This window comes from Malaclemys terrapin, chromosome 6, assembly GCF_027887155.1.
Source record: "Malaclemys terrapin pileata isolate rMalTer1 chromosome 6, rMalTer1.hap1, whole genome shotgun sequence".
Lineage (NCBI taxonomy): Eukaryota > Metazoa > Chordata > Testudines > Emydidae > Malaclemys > Malaclemys terrapin.
In genome coordinates this window covers 57,173,303-57,199,887 of record NC_071510.1, presented here as the reverse complement: position 1 = coordinate 57,199,887, position 26,585 = coordinate 57,173,303, and the positions used below count along the sequence as shown (strand labels likewise).

Sequence of the window (26,585 nt, the reverse complement as noted above, 5' to 3'; positions counted from 1 at the left end):
ATTAATAATAAAAGATAAAGCTGGTAAGGAAATAGGTTTTATTTTCAAAGCATACTAGAAATAATGGAGAACAACATATTAAAAGTACTTGGCACTCTTTGTTAAGCGTTATCTTATTTTTGATGCTTAATGTGTCTTACCATTCAGAAAAAGGAAAAGAAATGTGTAGTTTTGAATCTTTTTTCTTTTTCCTTTTAACTTGAATGAGTTTATCAGCTTCAGAGAATGAGTGTATATGGTGTTTGCCTGAAGTGCTATCAGTTGCTTATAACTTTTGAGAAATAAGTAAATTTCTTCCCCGTTCAAAACTGGCATAACTGATTTTGAGATTTTATGGACATTCTTTAAATTACAGTATCAAGTTTGTACACTAGATAGTTCAGGCTGGATATGTTTTTGCAAAAAGCAATGTATTACTTAACAATCTGTATTAAAATTCTGCTTTCAGATTTTTCTGCACAACTCCCATTGAAATCAGTGGGAGTTTCATATATGAATCTGAGGGCAAAAATTAGTCACTGTGGTAATGTTGTGCGACAAGGATATATTTTAAAGTTCTATTTATTATACTTTAATCATGTAACACTATAGGAAGATATCTTGTTCCAAATATGTATACTTTGTTTAATTTTCTTTTTCATTTACAGAGTCTCTGTAAATCCTGCTGGTAGGATACACACTGAGTATATATTTTGCTTCAAAGACTACCAAGGAAAACTATTTTGCGAATGGGATGAATATGCAGCCATTGACTACTTACCAACTACAATTTAGTGACTGATTAACCAGCTGGAGCACTTAACTAGTGATGTTTCCATTCTCACATTATCCCGTTTGAGTTTGCTTGTCTTGTTTAAAAAAAATAAAAAAAAATTCAAAGTGGAGTACCGTAAACTTGATATGGATGGTAAAAAGAAAGACAAGGACAAACCAGATGATAGAATGGCACGGCCTAGTGGACGATCAGGTCACAATCCACGTGGCACTGGCTCTTCGAACTCTGGAGTGTTAATGGTTGGACCTAACTTTAGAGTTGGCAAAAAAATTGGATGTGGTAATTTTGGAGAACTACGATTAGGTAAGACTGGTATTCCTTATTCCACTCTATCTAATTCAAGATGTACATGCAAACTAGAAATTCACAATATGTTTACCTTCCATATATACTATTTTTCCTATTCCTCAATTTTTTTAGTGTTGCAGAGAACATCTTGTTTATCACACCTTTTGAAATATTTTTTCTTACAGAATCACCTAGTTTTTAATGTGCAGGGTGTGTGTGTGTATAAAACAAGTATATAATTTGGTTTAGTATGTCAATTGAAGTCATTACTTTGTCTACAGTATTACTATGCTGAGCATGTGAACACTTTTGTTTCAGACTAAGTTAAATTCAAAACTTTCTGACCCAAGGGAAGAATAAACAGAGATCTACGCTTATGTAAAATAGACATCTTGTATATTTAAGCACATATATTAAATAGTTGAGGTGAACATTATAAAGGTTTGCAATGTTTAAAAGTTATTTTATTTGCCTTAGGTACACTAATGGGTATTTTTAAAATCTAGCTAAGTAAAATAGTTCAGTTATGTACAGTAGCCTTTGTGTTCTAGGTATCTCAGATTGAGTTTGCCTATGCAGTTAGTGCAATACTAGTATTAAAAAAAAAAAAAAAAAATTTTGTGCTCAGCCGTGACACAAATATGCACTCTGTTTGACACTTGCATCTGTTTTGAGATGGGTTGATGTTCAGGCCACCTTATTTTCTGAAGAGTACCATGGAATACAGACAATCTATGAAAAATCACTGCAGGGCAGAATAGGGGACCACAGTTTAACTTTTGTCATGAGGAGGATAGCTTCTCTAACAATATTCAACCCTTGTAAAGCACGTTACTCTGAGCACTGGTTTAAGTCCAAGAGTGCATTTTTCTCAATGTTTTCATTTTTCAATGTGCTTATTCATACTAAGATCTTATAAACGTCTAGATTATCCAGTGACTTAACTGCAATTCAGATATGTTACTGTTTTTTCCCCTTCCTTTTTCGCACTCTCAGCAGGAAACACTATGTGTTTAGTTGCGTTCTAATCATTTGTGGCTGTAATAAAACTGATAAAATAATATTGAGGGTCTAAATTTGTCCTCGTACCTATGAAGTTCAGAATTTAGGCTATAACTCTATCCTTAACTTCTCTTTTTGCTAGATTTTTTTCCAATGGATTTCAGACATAGTATGAACTAAATTAAACCAGTGTATTAATTCTCTTAAATACCATTTGTTAAGACAACCATAAGAAATTCAGGAAGTTTATTTTTTTTCAGACATTTCATAACAGAACTTATTTTTATCTGGTCTCTTTTCCTTTTCTGATAAACACAGAAATGAGAAATAAATTCTGTGAAATTTGGCATAGCCTATAGGAACCTGTTATCTGACATGTAAATGTATATTTATTATTGTGTATCTGTTTTGATATATTTTTACAAGGTTTTGGTTTTCCTAGAAAGTAGAATGAAAGCAGGGAGAAATAGATTCAGAATTTGTAAGTTTTTACTTTGCTGCTTGTGGTGATTGGGATTTCCTAAGTGCGAAAGCAGCTGAAGGTAATAGAGAAGTCAACTTCTGTCTCAACAGCTCAACTTGCAAGTGTACGTAACATGCAAAGTTAGCAGTGGATAATCTGCTGATTTTAGACATAGATGAGTATGAGATTGAAACTAAAATACCCCATCAGCTGCACTCTGTGAGCAGTACTTATCAGAATGTATTGTATGAAATCATTTAAATTTGTAGATCATTCACATTAAAAGTTACGATTAAAATTAGATTAGTCATAGACTCTGTTTTAATTTAAAACAAAAGCCTGTGATTATTTGACACTTCGAATTTTGCATGTGTGAATGTGGTGATAAATAATTTAGGCCCCAATCCTACAAAGACTTATGCATGTGCTTAATGTTATGCATCTCAGTGAAATTACTTACAAGTCGTAAAGTTGAGGCACATACATATATCTTTACAGGATTGGAGTCTTAATGTAGAGCAACAAAGTTAAGACCTGGGATAAATGGGAGACTAGTAGATACAAAAGTTTGAGAACCACTGTTCTATTGGTGACCCTTGTTACACAGCAAGCCTTTGAGTCGACCCCCCCTTATTAATTAAAATAACCTTTTAAAAAATATATTTAACACTATTATAAATGCTGGAGGTGAAGCAGGGTTTGGGGGTGGAGGCTGACAGCTTGTGACCCCCCTATGTATAACTTCATAACCCCCTAAGGGGTCACAGCCCCCAGTTTGAGAACCCCTGAGCTTAGCAACAACTTGGAAGCTATTGTGGTCTGTCCATGCTGGAGAAAAAAGATGTTGCCATATCTTTATGATGGCTTACAGTGGTTGGTGACATGGTAAATTGATCAGGACATGCAAGCGTATGAACAGACACGCTAGATGTATTTAAGTGGTAGGCCACAACTGGATTAATTTAACACTGGGCAGTGTGCCACTCCCCTGCTCTCACATACCAGGCATTTAACTGGTTCTAGTGTGTGATGACAGGGGTCCCATCATATAACCCATCATCTGGGATAAATTCTCTTGGGTTTCTGCGCACTTTGGAATCTTCTCTCCCCCCTCCCGATGGGTGTGGGGAGTAGAGGTTACCAAGAGGGAAATCTCAGTCCACAAAGACTTCAGGTTTCCCCTCCTCTTACAGGCAAATGGTCCACCAGCAAAATTCAGAATCTTACCAACTTTTGGGAGTTGGGGCTTTTAGCCTTTGTAAGCACTAGATACTGTGTTCAAGTTGAAGCACTAGACACTGGTCAAGTTGCAACAAACTATACAGTCTTATTTTTCTTAATAGGACTTAATTTGCAGTTCCTATTGTTTTCAACTCAACCGTGCCTCCATGATGCTATGAGGGAAAACTTATGTTGCTGCTGCCTGTAACCGATGGTACATCATGTGCCTAAAGAGAGGAATTAACTCTCCAGACCTGTCAAATCTGATGCCTTTTATAAGTTCAATATATTTTATAATGACACAATAGACTTGAATTTTTAAATTTAATTTGAGTCAGTTTTCTGATAGAACACCCTATAATTAGTTGTCAAAACATTTTTAGTGGAGAATTAAAAAATTCAGTACTGACAGTCAACAAAATAGTGAAAATGTGCATCTTACTGCATTTTGTATATGAAGTAAAACTGAAAAAAGTGAAATAATTCTGTGGTCTTTTCGCCATAATAACCATCCAAGTTGTTGTATTAATAGTTAGTACAAAATTTTCCTGATTTGAAATGCGATTTTTCAAATTGAGGGTATCTTTAAAATAGCAAACTCCTCCCCAGTAAACCTAAAATATTGGCAAAGGTTGTTTTATGTGTTAACAGTGAGCTTTTACCCTCTTTTATCTTAACTCTGTTAAAATTTTTCATGACAAAACTGCAACCCTTGTTAGTTTACAAGGGTTGCAATTGGCTGATACTCATCTTTTAAAACAAACCCCAAATCTGAAATTATTTGCACTAGTAAATTTTACTGTCTCAGTATCATGGCTGTGGACTTTTTCTTCAAGCACGTTTTTCCATGACATGAACAGTAATCAAATGCACCCCTCTGTTCCACTTTTAATACCAATTTTTCAGACTCTTTTTTTTCCTCTCACCACCTCTTCACTCCATCTCAGTGTTTTTACTTTCCTCCTGTCTGTTCAGTTTCTAACTTTCCTTTCCCAAATAGCAACAAAGATGTTAGGAACTGGTGCTAACTAACAAGGTAAAGTCACTGAGGGCCACAGAATAGCCTTGGAATCCTGCAGTGCTTTCTGTACAATTGGTCAGTGACCCATATTGTGTCTCAGCAAAATTTACAGCTTTTGATGCTCTTCAGGGCATGTTCTGTGTGAAATTCATTCTCTTGATAATACAGTATTAAAACCATTAAATTCAGTTCTTTAAATCTATACCACTAAAGTTTAGCAGCTTAGTTAAATATATTTTTAAAGAAATAGCAAGAGGAAAGCTGGCTTTAAAAAAATCTAAACTTCCACTGAGTTACAAATCACTGAAAATGGGAGTTAGTAGAGCACAAATGTACCCTTTCTTGCAGTTAACTTCTTTTTGAGCTTTCTGTTTGAACAGTGCATGTTGTTTGTTCAATTTGTTTGCATTGATTTTTCTTTCCAGTTTTCTTATTTGAAAAAAAATCCATATTAAATTGTAATCAAAATGCTTAAATCTGATTTAAAATTATAACAGCATTTGATTTCCTTAATCTAGGTGTGCATAACAGTGATGTGTTCTTCAGATAGGCTTACTTGTTTCATTAATTTTCTGTATTTCACTAGCAATTAAATATTTTCTTACTGTGTTGAAAACATTAATTGTTTTTTCCCCCCTGTGATTGTATCTATTCAGTCATGTATTTAACAGAGATAGGCCTGGAATTTTGGATTCAAAATAAACAGTAGCAAATCTTGTTAGTTGTGTTAATGAGTAAGTTTTATAGCTGTTTCTGCTTTACTTGGGGTCTGCCAATATTGACACTGCGAATTTATCTTTGATAAAATACACTTCAAAATCAATTATGTATTAAGTTAAAGGAATATTTCAGTTTAATTGTTGAAACCTTTTGTCAACCTGTTGGATAAATTGCCATTCATTCTTTGGTCATGTGTTATGGTCATGTGTTACTTCAGTGCAATGAAAGCACAACATAGGTGCTATTTAGCCTGGTCAGAAGCCTGAGTGTTACTTTGTCAATAAACTCTTTGGCAAGTAGTGTGTTTAGTTGCTGAAGCAAATAGCCATAGTGGAGCCTCATTAATGTTTAATGTGGATGTAGTTTTTGGGAAAAGGGATTTCTTTCAATGCTGTGTCTTTAAAAGCAACAACTGGCAGAGTCTGACATTCTTATTTTTTTCTTTCTTTAAGGAAAAAATTTGTACACAAATGAATATGTGGCAATTAAGCTGGTAAGTTAATATTTTTTGTGTTCAGACTGACTTTTCTCAATATTTGAGATGTGAATTTTGTTAGAAATTTACTTTCAAATAATGGTTTATTTATATGCAACCAAGTCTACTTGCGTGTATTACCACAGAATTATACTAGTTTCAACTGTTGTCACTAGTTTCATAGGTGAACCAGACTGACTTCTATTTTAGGAATCTGTCCACCAATCATACCAGGTGGATTCCTCTTTCTTGTAGTAGCAGTAGAGGATTGAAAAATGTGACCTCAGAGGAAAGCTCCAGAAATTCTGCTTCTGTCCAGCAGGAGAGCAGTAGTGGAGATCCCAGATGACTATTTTTCCAATTAACTCCACCCCCAACTTTTCAGTTTATCTTGTCTGTCATCATTGCTATTCTTGCTTCTCATTGTGAACAGGTAGCTGCCTTTTAATTACTGAGATATCTGTAGAATGTGAGATAGTTGATGTAATTTACTAATGAATGCTTATAATTTTCATATCAGATGTGATGTGCTTATGACCATGATATTCTTTCCCAAACCACATTTTAAGGGCTTGTCTGCATGAGGGGTTTAATTCATTGCTTTTTGCTGTCAGGTAACGCACTTTACAGAAGCTGCAGTAATAGCTTTCACCCAAGGCACTATAGCCTCTGTCAACACTCATCACTGTGTACACTCGGCAGTGATTTGCTGCGAACTGCGGGTATGGCACTCTGTAAAAGTGCTCCTTTGCTTTGCTGTTGAGCAGTGTGCATTCTGGGATTTTTCTCACTGTGTTTTGTGGGATGCATAGCAGGGCTGGTTCTGATTATTTTTTAAAAATCCTGTGATTCATTTGTCTCCGCCCCTGCCTTTTTTAAGGGTTGGTAGCACCATTTTTGAATTGCTGTGGGGCAGCTTGGGCCCAAAAATGCTTGGCGCCGGTATGCTGGCAACCTTGATATACGCATAGCCTGCTTGGGCTGTATTTTAACACTCAAAGCTGGATGAATTCAGTTTTGAATTTTGCCTGACACACTATCAAGCAGACAATGTGGCAGCAGCTGCTCCAGCAGCAGGAGGATCTCCAGTGGTGGCAGAACAAGGAAGTGAACAGGGAAGACACTGAGCAACTGAGTAGAGGACCAGTTCCTGGAGCCGCTTCACAGCATGCGGCACTACTTCTGGGCTTGGAAAACCAGCATGGATTGGTGGGAAATGATTGTTCTGCAGACCTGGGATGACCAGCATTGGTGAAAGAATTTCTGGATGGGGAAGCCAACCTTTTTGGAGAGATGTGCTGAACTGACCCTGCAGCTACAGCAGCAGTGTACCAACTTGCAGTGCCCCATACATGTGGACAAGCTTCATACCCATTGGGGCCATTGTCAGGCAGGTGTGTGATGCCATGGAAAAGGTACTGCTCCCCTTGGTTATAAAGCTTGATAATGCTTAGGAGGTTATTGATTTTTGTACTCATGTGATTCTCAGATTGTATTGGGACAACTGATGGGGACCCATGTGCCTCTTTGCCTCCTCTTCCCCTCCCCAAGTCACGGCTCAGAATTCATAAATAGAAAGGGGTATTTCTCCATGGTGCTCCAAGGGCTTGTAGACTGCCATTGCAAGTTTATAGACATAACTTCAGGGTGGTCTGGAAGAGTTCACAGTGTTAAGATCTTTTGAAATTTAGGTGTATTTAAATTAATAGAAATAATACTCCCTAGCCCTGGGAATAGTGTGGACATTTTCTCCAGTATTATCCTGGGAGACCTGGCTTACCCTCTACTTCCCCTGGTTAGTGAAGCCATTCATAGAAGCATAGGACTGCAAGAGATCTCAAGAGATCGTCCAGTCCAGTCCCCTGCACTCAAGGCAGGAGTACATAATAACTAGACCATTCCTGATATGTTTGTCTAATCTGTTCTTAAACACCTCCAATGACAGAGATTCCACAACCTCTCTAGGCAAGTTGTTCCACTGCTTAATTGCCCTGACAATTAGGAAGTTTTTCCAACCTAAATCTTCCTTGCTGCAATTTAAGCTCATTGCTTCTTGTCCTATCCTTAGAGATCAAGATTTTTTCACAATCCTCCTTATAACAACCTTTTATGTACTTGAAAACTGGTATCATGTCTCCTTTCAGTCTTCTCTTCTGCAAACTAACAAACCCAGTTTTTTCAATCTTTACTCAGTTTATTATTTTCTAGACCTTTAATAATTTTTGTTATGTGGCATCCAGAACTGGACGCAGTACTCCAGCTGATGCCTTAGTGTGGCGTAGAGTGGAATAATTACTTCTCAAATCTTGCTTACAACATTCTTGCTAATGCATCCCAGAATAATATTTGCTTCTTTTACAACAGTGTTACATCGTTGACTCATATTTAGCGTGTGATCCACTATAACACCTACATCCCTATCAGCAGTACGCCTTCTTAGGCAGTCATTTCCCATTTTATATTTGTACAATTGATTGTTTCTTCCTAAGTGGAGTACTTTGCATTTGTCTTTATTTAATTTCATTCTGTTTACTTCAGACCATTTCTCTAGTTTGTCCAGATCATTTTGAATTGGCTGCTTAGAAGGTAGGAACTGTTAACTACTGTCTCAATAGTTGCAGAAAGACAGATGAGAATGCATCTGGCTGTTGGAAAGGGAGATGGCTTTGTTTGTGGAATAGACTAGAAGCAGCAGAAAAAAAAATCCCAAATGTTGTATTTTCCATAGTATTTGTGAGTGTAAGGGAGAAAACCTTATCAATGGGTGGGAGGCAGTGATGCAGAGATTTGCTCAGCCACTTAAGCGGCTAGCGAAGTGTCGAGGACAAAATGCAAATAGCGAGGGTGATATTGTCAGGGATTGCTCTTATTTTGAATCTCAAGCCTGCAATTGCAAAGCTGTATTGTATTGTTTTATGGGTGTTGAAAATGCAGTGTTGCGGCAGTTCCCATTGCACCTTGTGTGTTTGCATGCATGTGGTTGCAAACCCTGATGAATTAGTGCAAATGTAATTATTTTTTGTGTAAAATGAACTGTTGATTCCTTTAAAATTTTATTTGTCAGGTTGTTTAATAAATGTATTACGTAACAATTATCTAATGACAAATAACCTTTTCATTAAATCAGCAGTGAAACAAAACAGTGAAGTGCAGCAGTTCAATGCAGGGAACAATACAAGTAGCAGGGGCACTTAAAGTCATAGCTGAGTAAACAGCTTGGCTCTGCTTCTTCTGAAGTGGAGTGCCGAGGCTCAAAAGTTACCTGGGGTGATAGAGGGCTCAAAAAAGGGGGTGCCAGTGCCCTGTTCTTTGTGTCTTGAGCTGGTGTCCAGGAGGGGACTGGCTTCTGGGAGCAGTTCTCTGGGAGTATAGTGGGGAAGAGTTGTTCCCAGTAGCCAGTGTTGTCCGTGGCCTACGTAACTTGGCTAGATGCTGGTTTGCAGTATTGTATTGCCTGCTGCCCTAATATTAACATGCACTACAACAGGGCCTTTTGGCTTCCTATCTTCTCCAGGAGTGCAACTGCCATGCTGTCCTTTGCCACTACAGTGAACTCCCTGGAAAGCTCCTTGTCAGATTCACTTTCTGTCCTCAGATACTGCCTCCATCTCTTTTCTGTTCTCTTTTTTTTTTTTGGGGGGAGGGGGTGAGGTGGGGGTGGGGAATGATATCTATGAACATTTCGTCATGAATTTTCAGTTTTCTTCCCCTCAGGTTTGCCAGCCACTGAGCCATTGACAAGGGCCTCCTCTTTGAGGGTCTGGCCAGTGCAGGTGCTGTAGCTTGGGGTATTTAAAAAATGAGACGGGAGTATTATTCATATTCTAGAGAGGCTGTGATAGCATTTTTATGCGTTTCTGGCTTTACCTCCCTGAGATTCTTCCAAGTCTTGGGGGAACCTCTGAGATAGTAAACAGTGTGTGCATTGGGAGCTGGGAGTCCTGGTGCCAGTGGTGAAGAACACAGAGTGCACCATCATCACTCCAAGAGCTAGAATCATGCAGGAGAGGACCCTGAAGGATACCATCTGCTGCCAATAAGTGGAAAACCTGAAACAGAAGCCAGACCCCAGGGCAAGGCCTTTGAGGTGACATGCAAATGGGACACCAGCAACCACTTCATCCCTGGGGGCAGCTTCACCTGATTTGCCTACTGGAGGTTCATCCACCAGGCCTGGCTCAACTGTGTCTCGCTGAACAGAGCCGTCCACCACAGGAATCAGGACAAGTGATACAGGAAGTGCAGCTATGCCAACGAGACACTACCTCACGTCCATAGGGAAAGTCGCCGTGAACTCCACCGTTCTCGGAACCGACAGCCAACTGCGATTGTCATAACCAACAAGAACTGGAAGAAAAACATCATGGTGGATGTCACATTACCCTTTGAAAACAGGACCCCGGCTTTCCACGACTCCCAGTCTCAAAAGCTGGAAAAATATGCCCCTCTGGCCGACACCCTGAGAGCTGGGGCTATGAAATCCAAATTCACGTGCTGATTGTTGGAGCCCTGAGTGCATGGGACCCCGGTAATGAGCGAGTGCTGAGAGAATGTGGAGAATGTGAATGTGGAGTCGATCGCCGCTATGCTCGGCTGATGCGGCAACTCATGGTGTCGGACACGATCAAGTGGTCAAGGGACAGCTACATAGAACATATCACCAATATCATTGGCAATACCAGGAGGGATGAGCTGGAGTGCCGATGAGAAGCGCAGCCGGGAAAGTAACTCAAATGCTTTCCCGATAGACTGTGTTTTGTTTTGTTTTTTTTCCTCTCTAAATGGAGGGAAATTTTCTTTCCTAAATTCTCAATTACTGATGGATAATCTTCACTCATTGCTATATTTTGCTTTCCGCCACCAACTCTCTGTATAACTTTTTTCATGAGTAATGTACCTGAATGCATGAATGCTAAATATCTAAACTGTATTCTTTAATTCATTCACCTGCATTTGGGTTATTGATGATTATGCATTATATGTAGCTTATGACTTTAAAAACAAACTTTGTATTTGTGAATGATCTAAGCATTACAGTGGAGTCACATCATAGGCGCATTTAACTTACACGATTTTAACTATACGCTCTCGGCAAAACAAAAAAAGAAGAGAAAAATAACAATTTAATACTGTACAATTTAATACAAACAAATACTGTACCTGTAGTGCGAGCGATTCTGCCTGCCATTCCACTCAATGAGCATTTGACTATATGCAATTTTCGCCTTATGCGCTGACTTCAGAACCTAACCCCCGCGTAAGATGCGACTCCCTGTATATCCAGTTGTACAGACACACTTTTTTCAACCTATATATTATATAATTTTTAACATTAGCTTTAATAAAAATGTTATGCGGTGTGGCTTTGCTGTTGTGTCTTGGAGGATTGAGGGTAAGAGTGCAGGGAAGGGAAAAGAGGTTGGGATTGGGAATTGTGGTGGTGGTCTTGCTTTGCAGTTTTGCTGTACCTTGGAGGTGCTTATTTGATGTTGGAGGGGTTAGCAGGGAGAATGTGCATAACAAACAAACTGCATAATAATTCCCTCTACATCACCAGATTCTGGATGATATTGCACTGAGGCAGGTGACTAGGATGCAGAGAATGATCATATTCAAAAAGGCAAAGGGCAGACCAGGGAGATACACTGTGAAGGTATTCACTAAGATGGTCCCCTAGAAGTGTTGCTGGAGTGGAAAGGAGTTGCAAACTGTAACATTGGGGAAGGCTACACATCTATTCCTTAGTCTCTGAACAAAAAGTGAACAATTTCTTAGCCTTAGATTTTGCTTTCTTACTTGAAGACATGTTGAAAGTACAGAGTAAATAGGGTTCTGCAATGATTGTTTGAAGCATTCACAGTTACCCATCTGTAAGAATGCATATTACTGGGCTTTTACAGGGGAGCTGTACTCTTTATAGTTTTGGGCATGCACTGTTGATGTCTATCTCATGAAAAAAGAATGCTTCTTTTCTTGTAATCAGTGCTTCAATAAACTTTTGCATTTTTCACAAAAGAATGTTTTCCTTATTTGAATCTGCTGTGGGATGGGGTGAGGGAGAGACTGTAGCAGTGCCATGCTGCTGGCTGCCATTTTGAGGTGACAAATGGCGTTTGGAGCAGGGGTGGGGTGATATTGGGTAGGACATCTGAGGGAAGGGAAAGGAGTAATGTATAGTTCTAGGTCTTGGCGCAGGATGTCTTGAACTGCTCATAAAACAAATCACATTTTTCTGCTTTTAAATCTGGTGCTTGATTTCTTACTTAAGCATTCTTGTATGTAGTCAAAATTGTTCTTTATTGCTTTTAGACTATTAGTGCAAATTTTATTAAGATGGAGTTTAGATAGTAAAGAAAAACCTTCTTTACAATATTTAAATTCAAAGTTCAAGGACAAGGCGAGATTATCTTTAACTATGCTCTTGTATCTTGCCAGTGATATCTGTTACAGCCAACTGTGTGTGTTCTCAAAATTGTTACCTATGGAAACAAAATACACTCTGTAGATTAGGGATCTCAAACTCAAATGACCACGAGGGCCACATGAGGACTAGTACATTGGCCCAAGGGCCGCATCACGGACACCCCCACCCCGCTGCCCCTAACCCCCACCCACTCCACCCCTTCCATGAGGTCCCACCCCTTCCCTGCCCCCATTCCAACCCCTTCTCCAAAGTCCCTTCCCCAAATCCCCGCCCCTGCCCTGCCTCTTCTCTGCCTCCTCCCCTGAGTGCGTAGCTCCCTGCTCCTCCCCCCTCCCTCGGCGGCGGGAAGCGCCTGGAGGTAGGCAGAGGAGAGGGGATGCAGGACGGGTGGGGGGGCGGTGGGTGAGGAGATCTTGGTGGCCGCAGGAAATAACTTGGGAGGGCGGCGGGGAGCTTGGCGGGCTGCAGCAAATAACTCGGGGGGAGCTTGGCGGGCCGCAGCCAATAACTCTGCGGGTCGCGTATTTGAGACCCCTGCTGTAGATAATTCTGTGCTGTCCTCTCTCACTGGAACCACTTGTTATGTGAAATGAACTACGGTAGGAATTGCATTTAGTGTATGAAGCAGAGATAGTTGAACATTGTTCATCAAATACGTTATCCAATTTTTTTCCAGTATTAAAGCAAGTCTTCAACTGGTAGAATATTATGTTACACATTATTTGATGGATAATTAATCCCTCAAATCATCCATCAGATAATGGTGTAAAATGCACTGAGATTTCCTCTTGACTAAGGGAATTTTCAGTTGGTATAGAACTTTCAGATTGGTTTGCTTGGCTGCTTTGCACTTGGAAAATGCATTCCATTCTGGTGGTTTCCCAGAACTGTTCTACCCCAGCAATTATCCACCATTGAATTGGAACACACCCATTTATTTTGAGACCAATCTCTAAATACTCTCTGTAGTTTGATAAGTAGGTACATGCACTTTATTTAAGTGAATTCCTTTCCCCAATGAAAATGCAGTTCTGTACTGAGTTTTTGAGCAGATCAGACACACATACCTCCTTACCCTTATAGGAGGAAGATACCACATAACAGTTCATGGGGCATTAATATTGCATTATATGATACTAGTTATAGCAGAATTGCATAGTTTATAAAAACTTCTATTACCACAGCAAATTTCAACTATATTATTTAATCTTGTGTATTTGTGATCCTAAATTTGAATCCCATGCATTTGGGAGAAAGCCATATTCTGTACAACTGGATTACACTATACATTAGTCAGTGATACTCCAGTATAGGCAAGTTTTCTATATCGTTTAACTAGATATGCCAGGTAGGTAACAGTGATCAAGTGTTATGCTTTATTTGAAGTCTCCGAATAACCCATAATTGAAAGATGACTTCTAAAGGATCACAGCTATTATCAGTTTCTTGTGCTTTGCACAGTTTTTTTTATAGAAGAGCATTTTCATTTACATTGAGTTTATACTAAATGTGATACTATCCCAGATCTACCAAGTCAGCTGGTAGTAACCCCTTATTTAGATTGTAAATTGTAAGGGATTTTGGTAGCTTTCCTTTGAGAAACTCTCATTCTTCCATTGTTTGCCGAAGACCTTAGATACTCAAAGGGAGGAGTGTCCTCGAACTAGGGAAATGCTTTTTTTGTCATGAAATTTCCTTTCAGCTTTTGCTGAGCTATAAATTGTTTAAAAAAATATCACCATTCCCCTTCTTTCATGTGTTCCTCAGGAAAATTTTGACAGCTTGCCAAAATAACCAAACACACACAAGGGCTAAGAAGCTGCTGCTGCAGCAGCACATGCTGTATTGGGAACACCTGGGAGCTGCCAGAGCAGCTGTATGGAGGGATTGGGTGGAGAAGAAAGCCAAGCTGGGCTCTCCACCGCCTGGGCACAGCCCCTGTCACTGGTGGCCTCTGCTGCCCCTGGGGGACTCAGCCTGAGCATGTTCTTCCCAAATTTCCAGGGAGGAGGTGGCAGGAGAAGGAAAGAGAAGCACAAAGCGTAGTCATTCTGGGCTACTCCTGGATCCAGGAGTGTTGTGTCGTCCCCCCCGTCTCCCCCCCCCCACACACACACACACACTGGGATAACAGTCTTACCTGCTATCAGCTATTGTAGTTGGTCCTGTAGATCAAGAGTTAGTAGTCTGTGCTGAAATGATGAGGGTTCAGGCTTCATTACCCACTGATGCATAATGAGGAGTTGTTCGTTGCACATAGTAGAACTTTATTTAAAAATTAAACAGACAAACAAACCAAAAAAACATGGTAAAATTTTTTTTTTGCAGAATCAGGCACTCAAAAGATAGGAAATGTCAGATTTATAGTTAACCTCTACAGCTTAATTGTGCTCCCTTGTGCATGTGAATAAGTCTTAATTACGTGATCACATATTTTTTTCCTACATGATTCCTGTCTCCTTCAATACACAGAGGTCAGAATGAAGATTTCATGGGCAACTGTAAATCTGGCGTTTTCTAACTTTCAAGTGCTTGCCTTTGCAACCCAAGTTTTTTTTAATCTAATATAGAATTAGTTTTGGATGGGGACTGCTTAACCTTCTGTAATCTGTTAACACCAGTTCATTTCACTGTGTACATTTTCACTAAGTATTGTCAGCATAAAACTGTTTTTTTGGTAAAGATGTCTTAACTATATATTGATTATTAGAACAATGGATAGTAAATAATTCAAAAACTGTAATTGAGGTAAGCTGTCTTATTTTAAATGTTGAATCCTTTCTGTATGCTTTTTTTTTTTTAAACCAGGAGCCAATGAAATCCAGAGCACCACAGCTACACTTGGAATACAGATTCTACAAGCAATTAGGATCTGGAGGTAAACATACATATAGTGTATCAGACTGTAAAATAATGTGAAAACTGACAATGGATTAAACATGAATTGACTGATCTTGGGGTGTAACTGTCCTTTAAGAACATCTTTTTAAATTGGCAGGTAGCCATAGCAGCAAAACAAAAAATACACTAAAAGCCGTTTGGTTTCATATACAACTTTATTGCTGGAATATTTTCATGTCAATACTGGCTTATTCACGCTGATGGAAATATATTATGTAGTCTATTTTATACACTTTTTTTACAATTGTGAGTATATGTATTTAACTTTTGATTTATTGTAAATTGATATTTTTTACCTATTGAAAATATAGCTTCCAAATACTCAAACCTTAGATGTTATAGATGTTGTTGGTGTGAATTGGTGTGCTAAGGGCTTGTCTGTACAAACACTTAGTTGTGGCAAGCTTGTGTGTAAATCTGCTTCTCACCAAGTGTCCACGTAGCTCCTTCTGATACACACTAAAATTCTGTAGTACAGTAATCTACCCTTTCTGAAATGGGAGCACATTAAAGTGCACAAGGGAACTTTTAGTGCGTGCCAGCAGGGCTCATATGAACATTTAGTGTGTGGCAGGAGGAGGCTGTTCCAGAATTTCACTCCTCTGATGGTTAGAAACCTTCCTCTAATTTCAAGCCTAAACTTGATGATGACCAGTTTATATTCATTTGTTCTTGTGACAAATTGGCCCTTAACTTAAATGAGTCCTCTCCCACCCTGGTGTTTATCCCTCTGATGTATTTATAGAGATCTATCATATTTCCCCTCATCCTTTGTTTTGCTAGGCTAAACAAGCCAAGCTCCTTAAGTCTCCTCTCTGAAGGTTGGTTCTCCATTCCTCTTATCATCCCAGTAGCCCTTCTCTGCAGCTGTTTCAGTTTGAATTTATCTTTCTTAAACTTTGGAGATGAGGATTGCATACAGCATTACAGATGAGGTCTCACCAGTGCCTTATATAATGGTGGTAACATTTCCCAATCTCTACTGGAAATACTTTGCCTGATGCATCCTAGGATTGCATTAGCATTTTTCATGGCCACATCACATTGGTGGCTCATTGTCATCCTGCGATTGACCAATATACCCATGTCTTTCTCCTCCTATTGCTTCTGACTGATGCATCCCCAGTTTATAGCAAAAATTCTTTGGTCCCTAAGTGCATGACCTTGCACTTTGCATTATTAATTTTCATCCCATTTCTCTTTATTCCAGTTTTCAAGGTTGTCCAAACCTTCTTGTATGCTCTTCTCGTCTTTCTCCATAATGGCAATACCTCCAACTTTGTGTCATATGCAAATTTTGTGCCAAGGTCATTAATGAAAATGTTGAATAAGGTTGGTCCCAAGACTGATCTTGGAGAAACTCAACTAGTAACCTCCTTCTAGCGTGACAGATCACCTTTCAGTGTGATCTGTTATAGTCTTCCCTTTAACCAGTTCCTTACCCATCTTTCAATTGTGTAGCTACAGTATATCTTGATTATAATAAGGATTTTGATGCAATCCCACCTGACAGTCTCATAAGCAAACTAGGAAAATGTGTTCTAGATGATATTACTCTAACTTGGGTGCATAAATGGTTGGAAGACCATACTCAGAGTAGTTATCAATAGTTTGCTGTCAAAATGGGAGGATGGTATCTAGTGGAGTCCCGCAAGGGCCTGTCCTGAAATTAGTACTAGTCAGTATTTTTATTAATGACTTTGATAATGTTGTGGAAAGTATGCTTATACAGTTTGTGGCTATCACCAATATGGGAGGAGCTGCAAGCAGTTTGGAGGACAGAATTAGAATTCAAAACAACCTTGACAAATTGGATAACTGGTCAGAAATCATCAAGATGAAATTCAACAAAGACAAGTGCAAAGTACTACACTTAAGAAAGGAAAAATCAAATGCACAACTACAAAATGAGACATAAGTAGCTAGATTATTCTGCTGCTACTGCTGTAAAGGATTTGGGGGTATAGTGGATCACGAATGAGTTGTCAATGTGATGCACTTGCAAAAGAGGCTGATATCTTTCTGGCGTGTATTAACAGGAATATGATATGTAAGACATGGGAAGTAACTGTCCCACTCAGCTTGGCACTGGTGAGGCCTCACTTGGAGTACTGTGTCCAGTTTTGGGTGCCATGCTTTAAGAAAGATGTGGACAAACTGGAGAGTGTCCAGAGGAGAATAATAAAAGGTTTAGAAAACCTGACCTGGAAGAAAGAGATTAACCCCCCCCCCCAAAAACAAAAACAAAAAAACAAAACCCTGATGTGTGTAGTCTTGAGAAAAGATGACTCGGGGGTGGTGGGAGGCGGACCTGAGAGAGTCTTCAAATAAGCTAATGGCTATTATAAAGAGGATAGTGATCAATTGTTATGTCCACTGTGAAGGCAGGACAAGAAGTAATGTGCTTAATCTGCAGCAAGTGAGATTTGAGCTAGATATAGGGGGGTGGAGGGAAGGAATTCTAACTATAAGGATAGTTAAGTATTAGAACAGGCTTCCAAGGGAGGTTGTGGAATCCCCACCATTGAAAGTTTTTAACATCAGGTATAGTGGATTATATTTTTTAAAAACTACATTATTGCATTGTTAAGGCTGCATAGTCAAGCATTCAATTTGGGAAGTTCCAGAATTAAGGTTGAGTGTTCAACCTTAATTCAGCTGCCTTGTTTGCATACATTGTTAGTTTTTAATTCAATATTTTGTTTTATTGTTTTGCGTGGGCCTTTAGTACACACAGTCCAAATTGTGCACTGAATACAGAATTTCCTCATGGTCTATTCTGTGGCACTCATCACCTGAGTTAGCGACTCCCTCCTACTTCAACAGAAAGGTTAGAACTTCCAGATCTAGAGTACAGTTCAAATGACGGCACAATTCTCACAGTAACTGAAAGCCGCAGTAGGTTGTCCTCTTCTGTGGACCAAGCACTAGAGGTAGACGATACACATTTTGTCAGTGGGTTTCACATATATTTGCTGACAGCAGAGGATTGTTGAAACTAAGTTCTTTTCCATATTCGGAGGGGAATGTACTCTAGGGGTTATAGACCCTTCGGCCCCCTCCAGCCTGTCCTTTTCCCAGTCTTCATACCTCTCTCTCTCTTGCTCAAAAAAAAAAAAAAAAAAGCCTTGAAATTTTTTTTACACAAAATCCAAAACCAGTTAATGTCTGGGCTGATTTACTCTTGTATGAATCCATTATGTAATAGTGAAAGGACATATGGATTAAATTTATCCAGTACCTCATTAACTTTCAGATTCACCACTCAATTTGTGCTTTTACCTTGTTGGCAAGCAAGGATAAATGTACTCTAACTTGCTACTTAAACTTTTTAATTATAAAATATGCTCCCAAAATAATCTTCAGTTTTTTAATGTGAATTGTGATGTTGATAATCAGATTCACAGGGTCAAATTCTACATCTTTTCCATACATTAAATTGGGCTATGTTTTCTAGCTTCACATCAGCAGTTACCACTATCTGATGCTCTGTGGAAAGTGACTTCCCACTCCCCCAAAATATATGCCCAGCCAGTTGCCCACTGAAGTGGGATGGGGAAGCAGTTACTGCAAGTGATTTCATTCTGAGATATGACATTTGATAACTCTTAGTTTAGCTTGTCCTCTTACAGTTGTCAATGGTTGTAAAATTACCCAGCCCTTAAGGGAAGGCGGGGGGAATTTCAGCCATAGCATTTGAATTAATGGTTTCCTTTGTCAGTAAATTCTGCAGGATGACCATACATTATGTAATAGTACTTCCTTTTTCATTGGTTCTAAATTAACTTGCTGCTAAGATCATTGAACCCTTGATCTTTCATTGTGGAATGGAGTAAAATAGGGGGAACTGATCAGTTTACATTATATCGGCTTTTCATAACTTAAATTATCGTAAGTCAAGTCTCTTATGCTTTGCTTTCCAGGCAGTCTTTTTTTATTTTTGCAATCTCTTGTTATGTGTGTCCTGCCATATTTCAGAAGTCAGGGGTAAGAAGGTACGAAGCCCAGAGTGCTTTATTGCAACTTGCATCTTGGCAGTTCTTGGGGGCTAAGTAATGGGGCAAAGAGAATAGGATGAATCTTCTAGATTGTGGAGTACTCTTCGTATAAACAAGATAGGAATCTCGACCCTAAGAATAAGATGCCCTAGGAGAGTAGTGCAGATGGGTCCAAAGTACTGCAAATGCTCTAGGAGAGTAGTGCAAATTGGGTGCATTAACACCGTTGGTGCACCTCTTGCTGCTTTCTGGAGTGTAGAAGAAAAAAACATGGATCTCTGGTGTGTACACTGCTGGTGGCCATGCATTCCGCCAGAGCTGGTGCTTTAGTGAAAATTAATTGGGGGAAACCAGTTTTCTGAAATTAGATTAGTACATATATTTAACACAATCTAAGGAAATTAGTTAATTTATCGATCTTTCACGTAAGTGATGTGCTTTTTCTTTAGCGTCAGACCCAATTGAAGAGTTTTGTAAAAGCTCAGTCACTCCTTTTTACACAGCCACAATTCAAAAGTAAGAATAATTCAGTGAACTATTGGCAGGAAAACTTAACTAAAGGAAATACTTATTTACCCAGCAAGCGATCAGTCTGTCAGCACTGTGGCAATAAATTGAGAAGTCAATTTTAAAAGGTAATTTAATTGCTGTTTCTAATACTCAAAACTACAGGATAAGTAAATAAAACTGATAGGCATAGGTATACAATGTACAATGTGCAATCCGGAACACTTTACCTTTCAGAAGTTCCCTGTATGTATTACCAGTTCTTATCTGAAATTAAACTACACCCAGAAGCATGAATAACACTCAGTTAATCAGTGCATATTACATTTTCTCATATATGAGCACCATCCATCACTGTTCAGGCAGGTTGGCTTTGTGGCCCTGTACCTTCGGAATCTGTTCTCGTCTTGGTGTATTAAAGGAGGAATTGTGCAAGCTAGGACCCAAGGCCTTTCTTTCTGAAGGCTTGTTAGGCAGCCAACATTCTTTTCTCTTTCCTTACACGCCAAGCTCACAGAATGTGTAATAAATTCAAACATTGTGAATTATTTGAATTGAACTTCTAATCAGGATATAACACCAGTTAGAAGTCCAATTCAAAGCCCTGGTAGTATATTTCATTTTCCCCAAATGCAACCATCACCACTAACATGTTGCAGTGCCTTCAAGAGACTAGCTTCTGCATGAAGGAGCAGCTGGCTCAAAGTCATTCTAGGCAATACCAATGTGATGCTGGTTGGACGAGGAGATGATGCTTAGAGATAATTTATATATTGTCCTTCCCAACCACTGGGCATATGCACCACATTTGTCAAAGAGGTGAAAAATCTTGTGGTCACGATAAGCTCATTACTGAGCCAATGTGTTTGGGTATCATCAGTGATTAGCCTTTTTTTTGAATTTCCAGCTTGCTGGGAAATATTGGTCCTTCATCTCATTTGAGGACCTGGTCACAAAGGTCTATATGTTTATCACATCCAGGCTGGATTATTGGAATTCACTGTATCTGAAGCTGAAAAGGAAAACATGTAAGGGATCCTGCTTCTGCACAATGCAGCTTTCCGCTGCCTCCACAGGCTAAACTACCTTGAGCACATCACCCCATACTCTGATATCTCTACCAGCTCCCATTCCCTTTACACTGCAAGTTCAAAGCCTTGGTTCCGATTTTCAAAGCCTTTTATATGTCCATTCCTAGTCCAAATCTCCATCTATGAACTATCAAGACAATTCAGCTCCTCTGGAAAAAACCCAGGATGAAGCATGTGAGAACCTGTGACAAAACATTCAAGGCTGTGGAACAAACTTCAAGAGATGAAACTAATCCAGAGTTGTCTTACATTTAGGTTATACTGAAAGATCTTTCTTTTAGATAAGTTTCCCACTGTATTTGGAATACTTACAACTACCACCCTCATCTCCTACCACTAACATAAAAAAATCTACACCAAGCAGCGTGTCCTATAACCAGAGAAGGGAGAGGAGCTTGAAGACTCTGTGAAAGACTTTGCTTGGTCTTTCCAATAGAAATCTAACCTGGAAGATGCATGTTTTATAGTGGTAAACACCTGTGCAAGAACCCAGAGAAACTGTTCTTCTACTACCGAATTGAGAAGAAGACTCAGCTTGAGGCCTGTCTCGACTGGACCCTGTAGATTGAGATAGGTTCACTTGTAGAGCATGGTTTGAGAACTGGCTGTCCTGGTCACTAATATTACTTAGAAATGTCACCACTCCATATTCTCCAACATCTGGACAAAATTCCAAATTCCATTCAAGAATTATGTGAGTGTACAGTAGTCAGAAATACAGTATATTCAACCAACACATTCTTTTTTTGCTGGCTGGCAACCAACATACCAGACTTTTCCCACTCTTGCTGGCTGTTGGGCTGTCCCAGTTTGGACACCACCCGCTGGACTGTGACCCTGAGTATGCCCTGTGCGTATGTGCTTCTACCTAACACCAGATTCTCTAAGCAGGCAAATTATATTGGGAGTGTGAGGCACAGATGTTTCCCTAGTTTCACAGTAGCCTCTATTTACTCTTTTCTTCAGGCAGCTTGTACTTCACCTTCGTGCCTACTGTTGCTCCTATTCTCTTTATAACTGAGAATAGCAGTTCTCATCAAGGGCCTTTTTCTGGAAAGATGGGTGAGGCTTTTTTCTAGAAAAGGAGGTGGCTAGTCAGCACCCAAATAAACAAAATATTTTTAAAAACTTAGGTTTCTTATTTATAAATTCTAAATTTTAACCAGGGGCGGCTCTGTGTTTTGCCTTCCCAAGCACGGCAGTCAGGCGGATTCGGCGGCGTTTTTGCGGGTGATCTGCCGGTCCCACGCCTTCGGCGTACTTGCCGCTGAAGCCATGGGACAGGCGGACCTCCCGCAAACATGCCGCCGAAGGCTGCCTGACTGCCGCCCTCACGGCGACCGGCACTCCGCCCCCTGCGGCTCGCTGCCCCAGGCACGCGTTTGCTGCGCTGGTGCCTGGAGCTGCCCCTGATTTTAACACTGGAAGTGTTCAGTTGCCTATTAAGATAATATTGGTACCCATCCAATATAGCAGATATACCAATATTTTGTTTCTGAAAGTATAAGAAACAAAATATTTTACATGTCTATGTAGATATTGGTTGTCCTAATAGCTGCACCAAAACAAAGGGTCCATGTCTCCCCCGCCCCCTTTGTTACATTATTTAAGGGCCTTATCCAGAGACAAAGTGGTACAGGACATGTCAAGAATAATCTGGATTGTGAATGATTGTGATTTCATGCTAAATTCGGGAAAGAGCCACCTAAATCCAATTCAACAGATATATAGTGTGGAAGTAGAAATTAACATAAAGAGCAACAAAGTCTTCATTTCTCAAGAGAGACAGAAAAAATGGTCATTGACCAAGTGGGTTGTCAACCGCAGTGAAGTCTGTGTCCACTTTATAACTGCTGGGAATGATAGTATTGTGCATGACAAGCTGCAATGTACTTAGGTTCACACTAGACCTTTTAAATTTTTTCCACCATCTTCCGTTTGAACAAGAAAATTTGTCTTCCACTAAATATAATAGCATCTCTCAGATGGTGGCTTAACTGTAATCCCTTCAAGCACTGGTTTCATAGCTGAACCAGGCACACTGGTGTTTCATCTTTAATGCCAAACTTGCAGGATGGAGAGCTCACACATGACATGAGATTAATTCATGTAACTTGGAAAAATCAGGAAACAAAATGTAATATAAGCTGGTTAGAATGCAAAACAATATGATATGGACTCCACGCTTTCTTTCCATGGGTGAAAAATTCAAATTTTAATTGACAGACAACACCAGTGTCACAGCCCATGTTAACAAGCAGGGTGGATTGAGATAATCATCCCTACAGTGGGAGACTTGTCTTCTGATACCTTAGGTGGAGCAGAATATTAAGTCCATCCATGCTTTGCATATCCAGAGAAGGAGAAATATTATTGCCAACTGGCTCAGCAGAGAAAAACTAGATGAGGGAGAGTGGAGTCTTCATCTAGAGGTATGTTAGCTCTTGGTGAACATGTTTGGTGCCCCAAAGATGGTCATATCTGCATCACCCATGAATCATGGGATTACTGCATATTTCTCTGAAGAGGGATCCAAGGACCAGATAAAAATGCTCTCCCCCAGAGGTGTCCGAAAGGTCTGTGTAACCTTTTCTCCTTTCCCTGTACTACTGTGATCAATCTCAGGGCAGCAAGAACTATGAGTCACCTTATAACCCCCTACCTCCAGCCTGAGGAAGTCTTGCCTATGTCTAGCTAGATATCAGCTTCCTAACACCACCAGTCTTTTAGTCGCTCAAGTACTCTCCTCTGGGCTATGTGAGCCCCGTGTTTGCTTTTGCAGGTTAACAATATTGCTTTTGCAGGTTAACAATAGGTGCCCCTTGGTCCCCAGGTCCCTTTCAGTTGTTCCCCTATGATATCCAGCCTGACACTGGCTACTCACAGAAATCCCAGCTCGTCCGCCCCCAAAGGAGCAGTGTGCCCCACTCTACCAGTTTTACCTTAAAGCGCTGCTCCTGTAAACCACATAGCATTTTCAAGCACTTATTATAAAACAAAAGTAGCTTTATTAAAGAAAGAATAGAAAGTGAACTAGGAACAAAAGAGTGGTCGAAACAAATCATTAAAATATAAAACAAAATAATAAAACTTAAACCTGGGTCTACACTGATTAATAGTCACCTTTCCTGTCTAATAAACTAGGTTCTCCCTACCCCTCATCCCAGAAGATCAGTCTGTTATACAGCTGGCTGCCTTCACAGGAAGGAGGATCCAATTTTTTGTGAGAATATACCTGATCCCGCAAGACATCTCCTCAGAGTAAATCTTCCTTTTATACTGAAACAGTCTTTTTTCATAGACGAGGCAAACTTCTGTCTGCAACGTTCCTTTTTGTACCTCCTTGTGGCTTTGCTTGTTTGCAGTTGCCTCTGATAGTTTTTTTCCATTCATAGTATTGGGATGGAGCAAGGCTAAACAACTGAGCCTTGCATTACATCACTGGCTAAACTGGGAGGAGTGACGACTCCCTTTTGTGTGAATGAGCTATCACCAAAACACGTTATCCCCTGGTGACTAACTTTTTCTTGAAGACCATAAAGATACTTCCAGTGTAGTTACACATATAGTCAATATTTAAGGGGTAATGTATCTCACAATGATTGAGTCTAGATAAGTTATGAGCTTTCGGTATATACCTTACATCCGTGGTGGGCAACCTGCAGCTCGTGGGCCACATGCGACCCATCAGGGTAATCTGATTGTGGGCCACGAGACATTTTGCTGATGTTGACCTTCCTCAGGCACAGCTGCAGGGATGTGCTGGCCGCCGCTTCCCACAGCTCCCATTGGCCGGGAACAGAGAACCGCAGCCACTCGGAGCTGTGGGGGGCCGTGTCTGCGGATGGTCAACATCAGCAAAATGTCTTGCGGCCTGCAATCAGATTACCCTGATGGGCCGCATGCAGCCCGTGGGCTGCAGGTTGCCCACCACTGCCTTACATGCTACTCTGTATGGATAAATACCCTGTACAATGCATTTGGTATAGTGCGTTTGTTAGGTCTGAGATGAGAGTTGTTTGTACAGAACAGGCGACCCTTTGCTGAGGAGCCTCTGTCACAACTACCAAGAGTCATCCAGAAGATCTGGAGTGAAAAGACAATGGTGACTTCAGTACTTCTGTTTTGGCTAAGGGTGCCTTGGTTTTCTGGTATTTTCAGCATGGCTTAGACAACTCCCCAAACTCTCTAAAGCAAGATCTACTGTCTCTGATCAAATTATCAGCCAGAGTACCTTCCTGGTTTTTGAGGGACTTGCACGAGTAGGAAAATTGTATATTTAGAGGGTGTTGTCTCTTGTCATGTGTAAAAAAAAAAAAAAAAAAAAAAAAAAAGTTTCTACCAATTTTTCTTTCCTCAGAATATGAAGTTCAAACAATGGTTCAGAAAATTTCATGTTTCACAGTAGGCTTCTACATCTCAGATGTTAGATTGCCTGAACACAATTGTCATAGTTTCTCCCTTAACATGTCAAATAGCTATGCTAATTTTGTATATTGAGTGCTGCATGCAGAAGGAGGATTTAATTGAATGCAGGTATCAGATTCTTTCTCAGAGTTGTTGTTATTCTTGTGGCACCTTAGAGACTAACAAATTTATTTGGGCATAAGCTAGCTCATGAAAGCTTATGCCCAAATAAATTTGTTAGTCTCGAAGGTACCACAAGGACTCCTCGTTGTTTTTGCTGATACAGACTAACACGGCTACCACTCTGAAACCAGTCATTAGTCTATTTCCCAACCCCTCTCTCCCACTCCTGGATTCACTGAGTTCCTCCATGGAACTTCAGCTTGGTTCTTAATGCCCTGACTGGATACCTATTCAAACCTCTCAGAAAAGCTTGCTTGTATTTCTCTCCATGTGGCCTGTCTGATACCATCTGCTAAGAGGGTGTTGAAGCTTTGGAGGTTATCTGTTGAGGATCGGTGAAAAGGTGACCTTCTGTTTAAACCAAAAATATATTTTTCACAGAATCAAAGTTGTTGTGCACCCCTCTTTTGTCTCAGACCATTTGATTCCATCCCTGGCTTAATTTGGTATCTGCAGAACCCTGAGAATCCATTCCAACCTTCTGTTTGTTCTTTATTACCCAGCACGTGAGCGAAAGTACTTAAAAATCTATTTCAAGATGATTGAGATGGTGTATTCATGAGGCTAAAAAGTCCGAGCATCTCCCCCAACATTAAACATGACAGCCTAGTCTTAGGCTACATCAGCACTACAAGCTAGGGGTGAGATTCCCAGGTCATAGACATACTGGTGCTAGCTTTCATCGGAGATAGCATTCTAAGAATAATAGTGTAGCTGCAAGAGCACAGGCAGTGGGAGCAGTGTCATTGTGCTAGCCGCCCTGTGTGTTCAGGTGGGTTTGTGCTTGGGGCTGCTAGCACATGCTGCCACAGCCCATGCTACCATGGGTACACTGCTATTTTTAGCATGCTGGCTCAGCTGATAGTAAGCGGGAGTATGTCTGCTTGAGCAGGGAATCACATCCCTAATTCATGGTGGAGACATAACCTTAGAGTGGTAGCAGCATCCTGGGCTGGAACATCTTACACAGCATACAAAGATCTGTGGAGCAGCCACTTGGTTAGTTTGTTCATAACTTCTGCAAATTTGACATGCTGCACGTATAGGCTTCTGCTAATATTGGCTTTGGTAAAAAGGTGTTCCACTGTGTCATCTTACAGAAAAGAATA

At 40.0% G+C, this 26,585-nt stretch overlaps 1 protein-coding gene across 5 annotated transcripts in view; it reads left to right on the top strand.

Annotated features, from left to right (window-relative positions):
- CSNK1G3 (casein kinase 1 gamma 3) overlaps positions 1 to 26,585 on the top strand; it is a 128,208-nt gene that overhangs the window by 26,346 nt on the left and 75,277 nt on the right. For 4 of the 5 annotated variants that reach the window (XM_054031946.1, XM_054031947.1, XM_054031944.1 and 1 more), the window contains 3 exons: positions 648 to 1,078; positions 5,943 to 5,983; positions 15,198 to 15,267. The exons of the other annotated variant lie outside the window; for it this stretch is intronic. In XM_054031946.1, the coding sequence (XP_053887921.1) occupies positions 901 to 1,078; positions 5,943 to 5,983; positions 15,198 to 15,267 (289 nt within the window). In that variant the 5' untranslated portion in view covers positions 648 to 900. The remainder of the gene's footprint in view (positions 1 to 647; positions 1,079 to 5,942; positions 5,984 to 15,197; positions 15,268 to 26,585) is intronic. 5 annotated transcript variants of the gene reach the window in all.